We start from the raw sequence: 17679 nt of genomic DNA, 5'->3' as shown, positions 1-17679 counted from the left end.
CCGAGGTCGCAGGCTCCTCGGCCCACACCCCGACTACAGATACCGAAGCCACTCTTGGCGTTGAACCTCAAAATGTGGACAGGTCTACCTCCACTCAAGGTGTCTTCAGACCTTCCTCTTTTTTCTCCATCAGGGCTTTCACTAAGTCTAAAGCATCCATGCACTCTAAAAGACAAGCTACACAGGGCCCATCTCCAGGCCCCATGCCTAAAAAACAGATGCTTAAAATGGCTGAGGATTTAATTACTCTTATCAGGGGTTCTCAACCCCCACTGGACAAAAGGCCCAGAGTGGAGGAAGAATCCCCCTCCTCTGATCAGGGCTCCATTATTTCAGAGCACTCTGATGATCAGGAACATTCTTACTCCCCTTTTGAAGACTCTGATGTGGAGGAGTCCATTCCTTCTGTATCCCCCCCAGAGGATTACTCATTTGGGGAAACTTTGCATACCTTAAGGGAACACTTCCACTGGGAAAGCCAAGGTTATTCAGATTCCAAGAAAAGGCTTAGGGAATTTCTTTTACTACCTCAGCACAGGCCTCTGGCTATACCTCCTGTCCTGGACATCCTAGATGATGATTACTCGGAGGCCTGCCTTAACCCGGACTCTCTGCCTCCAGCCCCAGTTAAGCCTGACAGGTACTACAGGGTTTCTGACTCGCACCAATTTCTATACAAAAGCCATGCTGCTGACCCAGAAACCATCTCACAGGGCCCCAAGGGAATTAAGGCCTCCACTGCTAAAAATCCATTACCTTCCGAGAGAGATTCCAGATCCTTAGAAAGGTGGGGAAAAAAGGTATATACCTCGGCTACCTTAACCATGAGGGCCTTAAACTGTCAGTTCCATATACTAAAATACCAACAGTTTTTGTTATCACAATTGAAAAGTAAAATGTCACAACCTGAACAACCAGACTTGAAGGAGTTGCAGGATTTGATGCATAGTGCAGAACAAGTGGGTAAGCATACATTACAATGTGGTTTTGATGCTCTAGAGGCCTCATGTAGAGCTGCTGTTACAGGATCAGTCATACGTAGACATGCCTGGCTCAAGGAACAAACCTTGCCTGATCATGTCAAAGCTAAATTACTAGATGCCCCTCTTCAAAAGGATGTATTATTTGGTGCTAATGCTGAGGAGGTATTAAGGAAAATGGAGGAAAAGGCTAAATCAATGCAAACTGTGAAAGATTTTCTACAGGTACAACCCCCACGTTTCAGTAGAAATTGGCCTTCCAAAAATTGGTCCTTTCCAGCCACGGACAGACCCCAAAGAGGCAGATACAGGCGCCCGAGGGGCAGAGGATAATCCCAAGGATCGTTTAGAGGCAGACAGTGGCAACCTCCTACACAGAGGTGGTGAGGATAATTCACAATCATTCAGAAAGCAAGCCCAATGACTTTCCCCTTTGCATGCCAAACAAGACTCAAATGGCAGCCCCCTTAGGAGGAAAGCTGGCATTATTTTCAAAAAATTGGCATATTGTCACAAAAGACAAATGGATCCTGGACATTATAAACAGAGGCTACAGATTCCATTTTCACACCCTTCCAAAAATGAGAGGCATGCCAAACCTGCCACACAATCAAAGGGCAGAGGCACAAAGGCAAATTACAGATCTCATACACATGAAAGCTGTTCAAGAGGTACCTACGCACGAACAAGGTCAAGTTTTTTATTCCAGGCTATTCCTGGTACCAAGGAAGGGAAAAGATTGGAGACCTATTTTGGACCTATCCATCCTAAACACATTTCTACTCTTACCAAAATTCAAGATGCTCACTCTACAGCAACTTCTTCCCATGCTGGGCAAGGAGTCTTGGCTGGTAACATTGGACCTCAAGGAGGCATACCTGCATGTCCCAATCAGACAAAATTGCAGAAGATACCTCAGATTTCTTGCAGGTTCAACCCATTATCAATTCTCTACATTGCCCTTTGGCTTATCTACTGCTCCCAGAGTATTCATGAAATGCCTGGCATCAGTAATTGCCTACTGCAGACTTCAAGGGATACAAATATACCCCTATTTGGACGACTGCCTGATCCAAGCGGACAGCAAGCACATTCTTCTGAAACATCTGGCTTATGTAATAATGTTGTTGAACTCTCTGGGATACACAGTCAACAAAAAGAAATCAAGGCTAATACCCTCTCGGAAGATAATTTTCCTGGGTGCCAACTTGGACACAAACACCCAGATGGCCTACCTCACGCCAGAGAAGCAGGGGCAACTAACTCAATACTTCAGAGCACTAGCAAATTGCACCAAGCTGACTGCAAGGAAAATCCTGCAGGCTCTGGGATTCATGGCATCTGGCATCTTGCATCTTACTAATCCCATGTGCAAAGCTGCATATGAGGAAACTTCAATGGTACCTGAAAAACATATGGTCTCAACACAGCCACAGTTTGGAAACAATAATACCACTAATTCCATGTCTGCAAAAGGAATTCCTGTGGTGGGCTCAGGCATGCCAAACAAACACAGGTTTTCCATTCAGCAAGCCTCAAGCAAATCAAGTCATCACAACAGTCGCCTCGGACTACGCCTGGGGGGCGCACATGACAGATCGGTGCATTCAGGGCAAATGGTCCCAAAAAGAAAAGCACCTTCACATCAATCAAAAGGAAATGCTAGCAGTAATAAATGCTATTATAGCTTTCAAGGACCTTCTGCAACCAGGTCAACTATTGATAAGAACGGACAACACCACAGTTATGTGGTACATAAACAAACAGGGAGGAACACATTCATACCCCCTATGCAGACTGGCCATGTCACTTTGGAACATGGCCATGGACTTACAAATCGAACTACAAGCACAGTACTTGCCAGGCAAAGAAAACACGCTGGCAGACAACCTAAGCAGAAATATGACAGATCCACACAAATGGAAGTTGCATCCAAAAGTTTTTACAGAAATAATCCAAGCATGGGGAAGGCCAGACATAGATCTCTTTGCCTCCCACAAAAATCACCAATTGACAAAAGTCTGCTTAAGGATTTTCCATCCAAAGGCCTGGAGAGTGGACGCTCTCTCTTTCAGTTGGACATCAATGACAGTTTATGCTTTCCCACCTCTTCCTCTGCTGCCCAAAGTTCTATTGAAAACCAGAGCAGACAGACCAAAGATGATTCTCATTGCTCCGGACTGGCCAAGACAACACTGGTACCCACTCCTGAGGAGCCTGACGCATTCCCCACCATGGACCCTGCCTCTAATGCCTCTTCTGACTCAGCACAGCTTCAAAACTCTTCACAGCCAGCTAAAAACACTCAATCTAGCCACATGGAAGATTCCTTAGCATCACAACAGACCCTACTGTCCAAGGAGGTGCAGGATGTCATTTTGGAGGCCAGAAGGCCGTCAACTAGAAAAGCTTACTCCGCAAAATGGAAACGGTTTTGTGTCTGGAATGAGAAAAAGGGCCAGGATCCTGGAAAACTGAATTTACCTCAAATACTACAGTATTTAGCTGAGCTGCTAAGCAGTGGACTTTCATTCTCCTCCATCAAAATCCATGCCTCAGCCATTTCTGCAGAATACAACACTGATCCACCCTTATTCTTTCACCCTCTCTTAAGACAGTTCCTCAGAGGGGCTAAGAATCTAAGACCCCCAAGGAAACAACCAATACCTGCTTGGGATCTCAATTTCATTCTGGAAAAACTGACCTTGCCTCCCTTTGAGCCAGCTGCCTCATCAGATTTGCAATATTTGTCCTGGAAAACAGCTTTCCTTCTAGCTATTACCTCAGCTCGTAGAGTTTCAGAACTACAAGCTCTCATGGCTGTGCAGCCTTTTATCATCTTCCATCAGGACAGAGTTTCCTTATGAACCAACCCGTCCTTTATGCCTAAAGGTGGTATCCAGGGTAGCTTTGAATCAGGCCATACACGTACCCACCTTTTATCCTAATCCTCAAAACAAAGGGGAGAGATTACTACATTCCTTGGACATCCACAGACAACTCCGTTATTATCTGGACAGAACAAAACCTTTCAGAAAATCAGAACAGCTCTTTGTGTCCTATGCCGTAGGAGCTCAAGGAAAGCCAATTTCGAAACAGACAATCTCAAAATGGATAGCCCACTGCATACGCTTTTGCTATTCTTTTCATGGCAAAACTTTACCTACAGGCATCAGATCTCACTCCACAAGGGCCACAGCTACCTCTGCAGCTTTCCTCAGAGGAGTTCCTACCAAAGATATTTTGGAAGCAGCCACTTGGACTTCTGTGCATACCTTCTCCAAGCACTACCACCTACCATTGTACTCCAAAACTAGAGCAGGCTTTGCACTGCAGTCTTGCAGGGCATCCTGGCTCCTCCTAGTTCCACCTAGTGCCTACCACCCCTTTCTTAGCTTTGGGATTCTACCCATCTGTTATGACTGCAGCTGTATGCACGATGAACATAGTACAGTTTTGTACCTACCATAAATGTAGATGTTCGAGTGCTAATACAGCTGCAGTCCAGGTTTCCCTCCCTCCTTCCCCTCTTGGGACAGGCCTATAGGCTAACACATCCTCATACAACCTGATTAGGGTATTCATTTATGGTGTATTTGCTTGCAACTACTGCATTTTGATTATATTGCACTGCTTTATTACACAAATTTATGTATTGCCTTCCTTCTGGGGGCACCTGACATCTGGGGCAAGAAAAACTGAAGAAAATGGCGTCGGCTGGTTCCTTTATACCCCTGTCGCACTGACGTCAGGGAAGAAGCGACGACAACCGACGCTGGACCTAGACTTTGGAATTCGGCCGACCGAGGACCCGCCTGATGGCAGGGGAACCCATCTGTTATGACTGCAGCTGTATTAGCACTCGAACATCTACATTTATGGTAGGTACAAAACTGTACTTTCCTCAAACTCTTAAGGACTCTGCTTTTTTTGGTCAACAGCAAACCATATTCTCATTTACTAGCATGAAGTGTAGTATATTGCATCTAGTTGTAACACAAATATCCTTAAGTGGCCATTCAGCTTTTGCCCAGGGTGTAGCAGACCTTGATGGTGCCGTTGGTGCATTTTGATTCAGTGCTACTTATTTACTAGGAAGTGTTTCTGCATTAAAGGTGTTCTATGTACAATTTCTTCTCTGCATTCTCTGTTACGTTGTCTTTATTTCAATCATTAATCTTTCCACATATTGAGTATTGTGTGCAAATGTTTGCACTTGGAATGTAGAGGCTGTCAGTAGATTGGAAAGAGTTCAGAAATATTTTGCAGGTAAGATCGCCATTATTCAAATAAAACCTTACGCTGAATGACTAGCCTGTTTAAAACTTCCCTTGGTATGCTACATGTTACTAAGGTGTGTCCAAATGTTGGCTTCTCAGTGAGTTACTATCAACTACCACAACCACCAAGATAAAGTCCACTTCTTATTCCTAACTAAGCAGGAATAATAACTGTCATTATTGCTGAGAAATACAATACTGCTCTGAAGAAAGTATTTTTTTCCCCATTAAAGAGATTTCCTTTTGAAGTCAGCTTTCATTGAGTTTGAGACGGGCCATAAACCTAAATGTTTAAATTCTAGCTAGATCTGTGCTTTTAGGATGTAGCATCAAGCCAGATCTGTGCTTTTAGGATGCAGCCTTAAACTATTCTTTGTGGGATACAGACTTGTTCCTGAACCTATCATTTCCTAACATTGTAACTTTGAACACAATTCCTTCCGATGGATCTTAACTTCAAAAGAATTACAGTTGAGATAGTTTTTAATTTGAAAAAGTAGGAGGCTCTGATATTTTGCTTGTGTTATGATTGGAATTAATATGTTGCTGTATCCATTATTCCCAGTGGTCATGTTGCTGGTTAATTAATAAAAAGTACCTGTTTGCCATTCTGATCTTTGTCCGATAAGATTCTATAGACCCTAATGCTTTGTGCTGCCATCATCCTCTTGTCCAGCCTCTGGGTGTCCTGTTCAGGTGTGATCAGCACCCCTTAACATTTTCCTGCTCAATAGCCACTGGTTTTCCTCCCTCACCTGATACTTCACACCACAGTTGTTTTGAGTGAAGTAAAGTACTTTGCATAACTCTACTCTAAACCTAAAGTGTTAGCTGTTGCTTACATGATCATCTGTTTAAATCCTTCCAGTCTCTTCCCTCTATCCTTTTCTACACACCTATCTTTATCTCATTGAAGAGGATTGTTCTGTTTGTATTCTGGTGATGCTTGTGTGATATCAGTGTTTTCTGGACTTTTGGGTCTTATGCATATATACTGAATATACTCAAATGTATATGTGTATGGATTCACTTCAGAAGCTCAAAATACTGAAATCTTGAATTTCAGTATCTCGAGCCCAAGAAGCCAAATCCAGACAATGAAAACTGAAAACCGCGAAATTCAAAACCTCGAATACCAGAGGTTTTGAATTTTACAGTACTACACACACACACACACACACACACACACACACACACACACACACACGCACACACAGACACAACACACCGTCCTCCTCCACACAAACGCACACAATCTGTCTACTACATGAAAGCAGGGGGGCAAGCCCCCCTGTGCCCCCCCACACCCTCCCTACTTAAATATTCTCACTCTGAGGTCACACTACATACAAACACACACAAAACACCACCACACAAGCTACATTCTTTTCGCACACACACATCACAGCAACAAAACACACTGACACACACCACAGCCCCTACCCAAACTCCTTAACACACACACTTACCTGAATACATGACCACAGCAGAAGTTTAGAAGCTCGAAATTCAAAACCTCCGGTATTCTAGGTTTTGAATTTTGCACTTCTGAACTTTCGCTGTTCTGTGGATTCGGCTTCTTGGGCTGGAGATACTGAAATTCGAGATTTCAGTATTTCGAGCTTCTGAAGGGAACCCATGTGTATATATGTTTATATATAATGTTATATGTGTGTATATAACATTTTCCTGTGTAGTTGTGGCATCAGAGTTTTCTCCTTAAGTTAAGGATAGGTCTGTCTAATATTGCAAAGATTGTAAAGCAGAACCATGACTAGTACAACTGAGTTTCAATCCTTCTGACATCTGCCAGACACAAAAGAGAATGCCTCTGTATGCTATTTTTTTTAATTAAACAAGAAATGTCTTTGTCTGTGTCATAAGTGATAATTTAATAAGCATACCTTTATATAAATGAAAAACCATATTGACATAATTTTAGTTGCAAATATTCCATATCAGTTATACTCTATCCAGTCACTGAGTCAAACACACAGCTTGTTCACATCCTGCCTTCTTTTAAACCTTGTGTGCATGTATTGCTCCCACAGTTTCCATAAATTGCTCCTACCCTTTTCTAAAGATCCCATTTCCAGTTGTATCTTTACTGTGTTTACTTCTAGTACAGTTGGTTTAGACTTTGATTTCTATTTCCTAGTAATTGCTTTTTGGCAACCACCATAATTAGACTCAGAAAGGCCTTGTGTCTAGGCAATTCTGATACTGCATCATAGATCAAAAAAATTAATTTCCTTACATATACCAATGTGCTCACCCTGTATTTTTGATAGAGTAGGCAGCAGGGATTTTTTAAAGTCTGCCAACTCATTACACTCCCACAAAAATATGTTCCTAGTTACCTGTTTTTCTTTACATCACACCTCTAACATTTGCTGTCTACTTGGAAAAATTATTTGGAAGATACTTGGGATATAAAAAAATACCTATGTAAACACTTCCAAGCAAAGATCCTAAATCTAGATTTTGCATATTTGGGAGACATACATATATCCCCCATTGTTTCTTTGTGAATTGCTTATCCAGTCTCTTCCCAATCCTTTCTAATCTCCTCTGATTGGTTCTTATCATGAAATATTTTATATGCTGTAGTAATTATTCCTTTTTAACAGCAGCTTCTGTTCTAGAGTCTGCGAAAAACTCAACAGTGCTGGTCTTTCACATAGAATCCCCCTATTTCTTTCTCTTTGCCTATACTGTGATATCAGTCCTTGGTAGGGAGGGCAATCTGTAGCCTGCAGTCCAAATAAATTCTTGGTCTCTTCCCATTCAGTTGCATTTGCTTCTATAATTGCTGCCAATACCTTGGTTCTTTTGCCAGTTTTCTCCCATAAATTCCAGCTCCGTCTTGCCTGTTGTCTATATATCTAATTGCAGTCATCCCTATCAGCAGAACGCCCCCCCCCCCCCCGCGCTTATGCTTTGAGTATGTTGTCTGGCTACCCTGAAGAGCACTCCCTACTGCAACACTGCAAATGCTCATCATAATTCTGTTTGGAATAATAGTGTATCAGAAATCTGAGAGATGAAACAAACTTTGGCTAGTGTGCACAATGGGATATTCATTACTGTGTGATTTAATAAGATGCTTAACCTAGCCTTCAGCTACCTGCAGGACACTCAATGTTATGGCAGAGTGACAGCAAGGTTACTATGTGGATGATGCTTTCTTTGTAGGTTTGTCATTCAGGACCCTGGTTCTGGTTCATATCCATTGTACTTGGTTGGGCCCTTTCCTCTGGACAATTGCTCTGGCTGTGTGTAACCACAGCACAGCCTCCGATGCTTCACTGGATATAGTAGTACAGTACAGATGATGCTAGATAAGCCATTTATCAGACAAATTAAGAATAGATAAAGCAGTTGGCACTAAGCATACTACTGCATTATGTAACAAGCTGTCTCATGTTTGCTTTGATGAAATTATGGACTTTCACTGACTTTTTAAATACCTCATCTTATATATATATATATATATATATATATATATATATATATATATATATATATATATATATATATATAATTTTTTTTTTTATTATTATTACAGTTGATTGTGGTATAGTTCTTCACTGATGCCAGCTGTATGATAATACAAAGTCATTGGGTAGGCAAATTACATAAAATTATTAATTTAACAATGTTATTTGAAAATGGTCTTCCCTTTATTACTGTAGACTAGCTCATTTAGGTACGAGAATTTAAGAGTCTTGTACAACAGTTACTCTGACCAACGTAGCTTTGTGCTAGCTCAGTCATACTACAAGACATGCTGTGCGGTTTGGATCCTGTTTGAAAGAACAAAAGTTGTTCAGTAGTTCTTGTTCCTTAGCCTGTCTTAATTTTTTTCCAAGAAAGTTCCTCATTTTATTTTTATAATATTGACCCACAAAGTAGGATGGGTTCACGAATATATTATTACACAATAAAAATCTTAACACAAATGCCATATTACTTTTCCACTTGTTTAGCTATAAATTCAAGCTTAGAATATTCTTAGGGAGACAAGTCTCAGTATTGAATTTGTATTGGCTTTGGTTTGCCTGGTATGTCAGACATCATTAAACTGAAACACTATTGTCAGCATGAGCAGTGTATGATCTCGTACCAGCCAAGGGCAACTCAGTTGTCAGGTCCTCAGAAACTTGCTGATTTACCCCAGGTGATCATCCATATACTGACAGTCTTACAGTTTGCAGAAGACCAAAACAGAGAAAGATATGGGAAGTGGTGCGAGATCATTGAACTCCTTATTTGTTTGTGTGTGTTTGCATATTGTACAAATAACTGTATGCTATGTGTTTTGACTGCTTGAACTTACTTTTTCTATGTCTTTAAAGCATTTTTTAAGGTTGTAGTGATCAAGATGGGGACATATGTATGAGAAAAGCAAGCTGAAAAGAATTAGTGTAGCCATTTTTTCTTTTACTTTGATCATAGTCATAGCCATAATGGGATAAAAAGTCGGATCTACTTTGACTTACTGAAATTACACTTCACCGATTCCTAGTTGGCTAACTCCACTTCAGCAAAAAGGCTTTAAACCGAAAGCATGGACTGCCAAAATCCTTTCCATGTGAAATGAACCACTTGGCCTCCACGGGAAAAAAAACCTCAGTGGAACAAAACAAAACCCACCGAAGTGGAGGGCTACCCCCCCCCCCCAACACGCACACACACACACACAACCCCACGTAAATATACCAACTCAGAGATTGCACTACATTGGAGAAAAGGCAAAGTTCACCCTGGTGGCCAAGTGTTTAATTTCACAGGGAAGCAATTTCAGCTGTTTGTGCTTTGGGTTTAAAGCCGTTTTGCTGAAGTGGAGTCTGCCAACTAGGAATCTGTGAAGTGTAATTTCGTTGAGTCAAAGTAGACTCAAAAAGTCAGGCAGTGGTAAATATAGAGTTAAAACTGTAGTGCTGTACTTTAGCACAGCTTTTTAACTGAAGATAGAAGTTCTCCAGGGTTTGGTTTTGGTATTGCTATTGGTGGTTTGCATTGACAGTATTTCAGGCAAATTATTTTATCACCAGATGCAGTACACTAACACTATCTTCTGCTAACTTATTGTTCTGTTACAGTTGTGTGATTTGATTCATTTGTAGTTTTATACAGTCACTTTTTACTTTAGTGACTGAGCTTCTTAAAAGAAAACTCCCGGGACTTGAGTAAATTTAGTACAGCAAACTGTGCTCAACCCAAGACAGCTTCAAAATCTATAAAAGTTAAAGTGCAACTAGTGGAAGTGGATACAATCCACAACCGTCTCTAGATTGTGCAGTATATATTGAGACTTGGTTCAGTCAGCTGTTAACCAGTAAATTTTTTGTGTTACCTTGTGATACCAGTTAGTGAAGAGTTTCTGTTTCCAATTTTTTAAGTCAGCTGCATACAGTATTATTGGCCCTCTGTTTCTGTGCTTTTAGCTAGTCAATTATTTATACTTTTCAAATAGCCATATTCCTGCTTATGCATAGTTCACTGATGCCACCCTGATCTTCTGTAATTCTATCTTGCCTTCATTCTTACATATGGGTTCAGAGACGATCCTCGGCTCTGACTCTGCTGATTTACAAAGCTCGAAGTCCCTCAGTTGGCTCTTGGCAAGGTAGGTATCCCATAGTGCACTAGTAAGAATTTCCAGATCTCGTTTGCCGCATCTACGAGTTTAGAAGTGCTTCTTTCTTGGCTTTGGCTAAGTTGGATATTTTCATTACTATTATTGTTCTCACTGATATTTTTGCATATAGTATTAGCTTAGTTTACATAGCTTAGTCGTAGTTATTATAGGTAGTAAATAGTAATGTGTTTTTGCTATTTTTCTGAAGTTATTGTTAACTTGTTGGCTGTTGCTAGGCCCGTTTTGTTCTCCAAGTGGTATCCCTTACTGCGTGCTAGTTTTTTGAGATAGTTATTTCTATTACTGCAGGTCCGTATTTGTACTAGGACATTTTTGTCTAGTACTGTATTTCACTAGAATAGTATTCTTGTGTGCAGTGTTGTTTACTATTCTTTTTAGCTAGTAATTAGCCTGTTTAAATTTACAATTTGTGGTAGCCTTTCTTCTTGACTTAACTTCTTTCCTGTTTTACAGCTAGGTCTGTTTATGTTAGAGGACCTAGTCCTCTATTAACCCTTTTTCTGGTGGTGTTTCCTCAACAGGGCTAGGCCCTTTTTAAGTTAGAGGACCTTGTCCTCTCTTTCTGCTTTCTCTAGTGTTTTGTTTGTGTGAAGCATGTCTAAGGAGTCTAAGGACCATAAACCTTCGGGTTTTAAAAAGTGTCTTAAATGCTCCCAAAAAATGTCAATAACTGACGGGCATAGTAACTGTGTTTACTGTCTCGGTGCCATTCATCTTCAGGAAACATGTTCTTTCTGTCACTCTTTCAGCTCTCGAGTTCTCCAAGAAAGGAAGAACAAACTTATCCTGAAAGGTCTCCTTAAGCCTTTCTTTGAGGAGGATTTAGCCAGTTCTTCTTCCTCACACTCCAAGTCTCCTTCAAAGAAAAAGAAGGTCAAGTCAGCCAAGAGACATTCTCCTGCACTGACTATTTTATCTGGACCTCTTCAAAAAGTGTTGATATTGGACAAGCCTTCTACCTCTTCGGCTCCACTGCCCTCGGAACCGGTCGAGGTTATCGATATTGACACTCCAGTGTCGGCCACAAGTTTTTCGGAGCCAAACACTGAGAATTTACCTCTGAGCCAGTCCAGAGAGTTATTGCTGGTGTCCCCAACTTTATGATCTCCTATATTGCAGAGATTTAGGTAGTCTACCTTATTGCCCAGATCCTCCAAGAGCCTTTCTGAAGAGGATGTAGAGAGAGTAGTGCTTAGAATCTTGAAGTCGTCGGCATTAACAAAATTGTTGCTGGCTCTGACCCAGTTGGTTCCGGAGCCATCTAAGACCATTCTCCCTGTTGCTTTTCCTCCGAGCCATGTTGGTCCTTTGGAGCCAGAGCTTTCGGTGCCACTTGTTGTGGAACCCTCGGCTCCAGCACCTCTTGTGTCTATCTTGGAGCAGAGTTCCGCTCAGACACCTTCGGCGCCATCCTTGGTGTCTAGGAACTGAAGCTCACCAGTTGGTCCCGACAGGGACGCTTGGACCTGAACGGACCTGAACTTCTTCGGTTCCGAGCCTACCTCTCGGTGCATCGGCTAGGCTGAGCTTGAATCCTACATCCATCTTGGAGTCTATCACTTTGGAGCCGAGGGCTACTTCCATTTTCTCGGAACCGGGACTGTCCTCAGAGCCAAAGAGATCTGCATTCGAGATGAAGAGCGTGCTGTCTAGGTCGTCAGCTCCACACAAGGGTACCAATGCTCTTCCCCCTCTAGCACCGACCTCTGTCTCAGCACCATCTCTCTCTCTCTTGGCAGCAGAGAACTGCAGCCTCAGGAGGCCCCATTGGGTGGCTTCCAATCTTCCAAGTCCTCCGCAGAATGCCCTTCTGAGGAGCCCCCTCGGAAGAGAACTTGCGAGAGGAAGCATATAGACTCTCCGCATGAGTCCACCTCGGACACTGACTTTGAGGAGTCAGAAGGGTCCCCTAGGTCGTCTTCTGATGATATCTCCTTTGTAGATAACTTAGAGATCCTGAAACAGAGGCGGCTGGCCCAATGTCACCCCTTCTGATGAGTCAGTGTACCTGAAGGCTTTTGGGTGTCAACCTTCAGCCTCTTTGGTGTCTCCATCTTTCGATGAACTCCTAGACCTAGTTAGTCGGAAGGTGTGATAAACTTCTGATGCTGTGGAACCAGTCCCCAGAAGGCCCAACAAATTTCTTTCAGCCCCACAGAGAAAGTTTTTGACCAAAGGTGTGCCTGTAGATGCCATGGTGGTGGCAGCAACCACAAAGAAGGAACTAGTGGAAACTTCATCTGTCTGTCCACCAAACAAAGAGTCTCGAACGATGGATAGATACGGGAAGCATATCTTCTCTTCAGCGGCATTTACAATCTGATCACTGAATTACCTCACTTATTTTACTAGGCTTCAAAGAGATCTCCTAAAGGAGGTAGGAGATGCACTCCAAGGTACATCAACTGAAGGAGTCCCTGAGAAAGTTTCTGCTCAGTTGTCCACATTAAACTCTAGTGTTAACTCCTCCATGAGGCTGATATCCTGTGCAGCAGATGGAGTGAGTAGGGCAGCGGGTTCAGGAGTTTCCCTTAGGAGACACTCCTGGATGTGTTTATATAACTTTGCGGAGCCCTTCAAATCTACTTTTACTAGCACGCCTTTTACCTTTGGTCCAAGTAAAGAGGAACCGTCAAAGATACACTCGCCCATAAAGAGGAACCGTCAAAGATACACTCATTAGGTGCGAGCAGGTAGGGAAAACTCTCTCTGCCGTGGGAGTTCATGTTTCCGTCTGTTTTAGACCATACCCCAAGGGTCAGAGAGGCAGGAAAATGTGGTTCAAGAAATCCCAGAGATTTTTCCCGGACACACAGGGTGATTCCTCCTTCAGAGGAGGAGGAACTAATGGTAGATGTCACCCTAGAGGCAGGGGGGGCCACAAAACCAGGGTGGCCACAATTCCTTTCGTGGACGTCCTTATCAGCGCTCTTGAAGTGGGGCCCGACTGTGCTTATCTTTGTATCCAGAAGCCTGGCTCAACATCACCCAAGACAAGTGTGTATAAAGAATAATCACCAGAGGATACTCCATACCCTTCTTTCTCCCACCCCATACCACCAAGAAAATCCCAGATGTTCCACCCAATCACAGGGATCAAGCAACCATAGAAGTTCAAAGTTGCTTACAAAGATCCAAACCACCCCCGCTGACCAGATGGGATTCGGAACTTACTCCAGATTTTTAGTGCCAAAATGAACAGGGGACTGGAGGCCCATTTTGGACCACGGCAAATTAAACGAATCAGTGAAGAAGTCCAAGTTCCGAATGGTAACACTGCAGTCTATACTCTCTCTGTTAGGGAAAGACAATTGGGTGTGCTCCATAGACCTCCAAGATGCGTACTACCACATAAAAATGGACAGAGTATCGAGGAGCCATTTACGATTCTGGCTGGGAGCCAGTCATTACCAATTTCGTGCTCTGCCCTTTGGTATCACCACAGCCCCCAGGGTGTTCACCAAATGCATGGCGGTAGTGACAGCTCACTTGAGACGTCTTGGATTCCAAGTATTTCTGTACCTGGACAACTAGCTCCTGACCTCCACCACCAGGCACCTACGTCTACAAGCCAGGGATTCAACCATCCAGCTCTGCACTCAGCTAGGGATTATGATAAATTGGGAAAAGTCTGCCTTGTCGCCCTGTCAATATGTGACTTTTTTATAGGTGCAGAAATAGACAGTCGCTATGATGGCTCATCTTCCTGGAGACAGAATACAAAGTCTCAGACAACAGATATACAGTCTACTTCCTCAACAAAGAGTCAAAGCCAAGACCGTGCTGAAACCTTTAGGGATCATGGCTTCTACCATAACTCTAGTTCCACTAGCTAGACTACATATGCGAATCCTTCAACGGCTACTCTTTTCCCAGTGGTCTCCAACAACTGCCTCTGTCTCATTCTATTCTGATAACAGAATCTTGCAAAAAGGGCCTTCATTGGTGGATTCAGCCCGATCAATTAACGACAGGAATACCTTTCCTTCTTCACCAACCCATTGCTACTGTGACCATGGATGCCTCACAGATAGGTGGGGGCATTATCTAGGCAGGACTGTCCAAGGCACATGGCAAGATCACGAGGCTCACTTGCATATCAATGTCCTAGAGATGAGAGCAGTACTACTAGCGCTGCAAGCACTTCACTACTTTCTTCTTCTAGGGACGATAGCAATCCAATCGGACAATGTCAGTGGCATGGTATTTAAACAAACAAGGAGGAACCAGATCCTACCCCTATGTCGAGAGGCTCTTTGTGTGTGGCAGTGGGTGATATCTTCCCAACGCTTTCTAGTGGCAACGCATATCCCGGGGCAACCAATATGATAGCTGACAAGCTCAGCAGGGCAATCTTGATGCCTCACGAATGGTCTCTGAATCAGAAAGTCGCGGAACAGATTTTCTGCAAATGGGGACAGCCTTGCTGCGATCTGTTTGCCAGTCCAATCAACTCCAAATGCAGCAGCTACTTCTCCCATATTCTCCCTCGGGTGAGACACCGAGAGATGCATTTGTTCACAATTGGCCCCCGGGACTTCTTTATGCATTTTTCCCCCTTTCTTCTGATATTGAAGGTGATCCATAAAGCAAAGACCTTGGGAAGCAGAATGATTCTTATCACTCCTTACTGGCCTCATCAGATTTGGTTCCCCTTTCTCGGGCCTCACCTTCCAGACGATCCATGGACTCGGACCCAGTTCCAGACCTCTTGACACACGTCAGGCACCCTCCACCCCCTGCTATCACACCCTCAACTTGACAGCGTGGCTGCTCCACTTCCATCCCTAGTCAGGCCTCATGATTTTTCACCTGCAGTTACCCATATCCTCACGTCTTCCCACAAGCCTTCCACAAGGTAATTATGTTCTAGCAAATGGAAAAGATTTCTATTTGGGCAAAAGAGAAAAACTTAGATCCTTACACAGCCTCCATTCCCTTGGTGTTAGAATTCCTAACCAAACTTTTCCATCAGGGATCAGCTGCTGCTACAATCAAAGTTCAACTGACAGCGATCTCCAATTTTCATTTGGGACAACATGAGCCTAATCTTATGGCTCACAGATGTGTAAAACTTTCCTTAAAGGCACTACCTTGCTAAGATCTCCCTTTCAGGAACCTGTATCTCCTTGGGATCTAAATTTCATTCTGTCCAAACTTACTTCCCCGCCTTTTGAACACGCACATTCTTGTGAACTGAGTTCCTTTCTTGGAAGACCATTTTTCTAGTAGCTGTTGCATCTGCCAGAAGAGTGTCAGTTACAAGCACTGTCAGTCAAATCTCCTTACTTGATTTTTCATAGACAGTTTCCCTTCGTACAAATCTATCCTTCATCCCCAAGGTTTGCTCGGTCTAATTTGAATCAAACTATCGAACTGCCAGTATTTTTTCCTAATCATTCAAACAGTGTAGAATATAAATTTCATCGACTTGTTATTCACAGACAGTTAAGGTTCTATCTACATAGAACCAAGGAACTTAGAAAATCAGATCAGACCAATTGTTCGTATCTTTTTCTGAGACAAGAAAAGGTATGCCAGTCTCTAAGATAACTCTGTCAAATTGGATTTCAAACTGTATCTCGTTTATTTACTCTTCCAATGGCAAGAAACTCCCATTTAAAATTAAGGCTCATTCTACCAGATCCTTATTCACTTGCCTTTCAAGCCAGAGTCCCAATTGACAGTATTTGTGCAGCAGCAACTTTGGCTACCCCTCACACCTTTTATTACTCATTACAAATTGGATTTGGCCTCAAGAGATAGAGCCTCCTTTGGTTTCATGGTTCTTAGGAGTATATTCCCATGAGCCACCCGAGAAAAAGGTGCTAGGGACGCTGTCCCATTTGTAAGAATGAAGGCGAGATAGGACTACAGAACATAAAGAAGTTATGTACTCACCATAACATTCCATGTTTGTAGTCCATCTCGCCCTTCATTCTTACGAACCCACCCACCTACCCCTGTCCATGTATCCTTGGAGGATCTGGAGACAAGATAGTATTTCTCTTCTGTAGAGTGGAGACCTTTCATGTTTGTTGTTCTTTGTGGAAATTTTTTCTACCACTTTTATAGACAGCAGCAAACAAGATCTAGGGATTCTTACTAGTGTACTATGGGATACCTACCTTACCACGAACCAAATGAGAAACTTCGAGCTTTGTAATCCGAGTCAGAGCCGAGAATCTGCTCCGAACCCATATGTAAGAATGAAGGGCGAGATGGACTACAAACATGGAATGTTATGGTGAGTACATAACTTCTTTTTTGTATTACATGTGAACTTTTATTGTCCTTACATCAGTATGTATAACTATATTAAGTTTTTTTACCACTGTTTGAATTGAGCTTTTTTCCCAAGATTCCCTTGAAATGAATACCTGGGTAAACAAAATATAAACAAACGGGCAAATACTCTACAACTAAACTGGACATAATAAATTGAATAAACTATATTATGAGTATTTTTTTTTTTTACCAGGGTTCATTTGGTCACGCTATTCCCTAGTCATTATTCCAAGGGTCTGGAATCTTTTTGCTGTGAATTTCTTTCTTGGATGTGCAGGAAGCTCCCAGCTCTACCGTATTTGGAGGTACAGTATATAGATGCATTTGAAATTGCAGAGCTGTTTTCAAGAAATGCATTAACATTTTTTTCCCTTTTTATTTAAAAGAACTGTAAATAGAGTTTAATTTTGGGAATGGAAGTTTTCATTTTGTTTTCATACTCTTCCTAAAACAACAGCAGGTATAC

General features: G+C 42.4%; 1 protein-coding gene across 1 annotated transcript in view; it reads left to right on the top strand.

Annotated features, from left to right (window-relative positions):
- Window positions 1-17679, top strand: part of LOC122802652 (mitochondrial pyruvate carrier 2-like) — a 656608-nt gene that overhangs the window by 438395 nt on the left and 200534 nt on the right. Inside the window, exon 4 of the mRNA XM_044072357.1 lies at window positions 17407-17518. Coding sequence (XP_043928292.1) covers window positions 17407-17518 — 112 coding nt within the window. The remainder of the gene's footprint in view (window positions 1-17406; window positions 17519-17679) is intronic.

The sequence above is a fragment of the Protopterus annectens genome, chromosome 5.part0, assembly GCF_019279795.1.
Source record: "Protopterus annectens isolate FY-2018-M chromosome 5.part0, PAN1.0, whole genome shotgun sequence".
NCBI classification, from domain to species: Eukaryota; Metazoa; Chordata; order Ceratodontiformes; family Protopteridae; genus Protopterus; species Protopterus annectens.
Note: the sequence above shows the minus strand (reverse complement) of the source record. Positions and strands in the feature narration are given on the sequence as shown.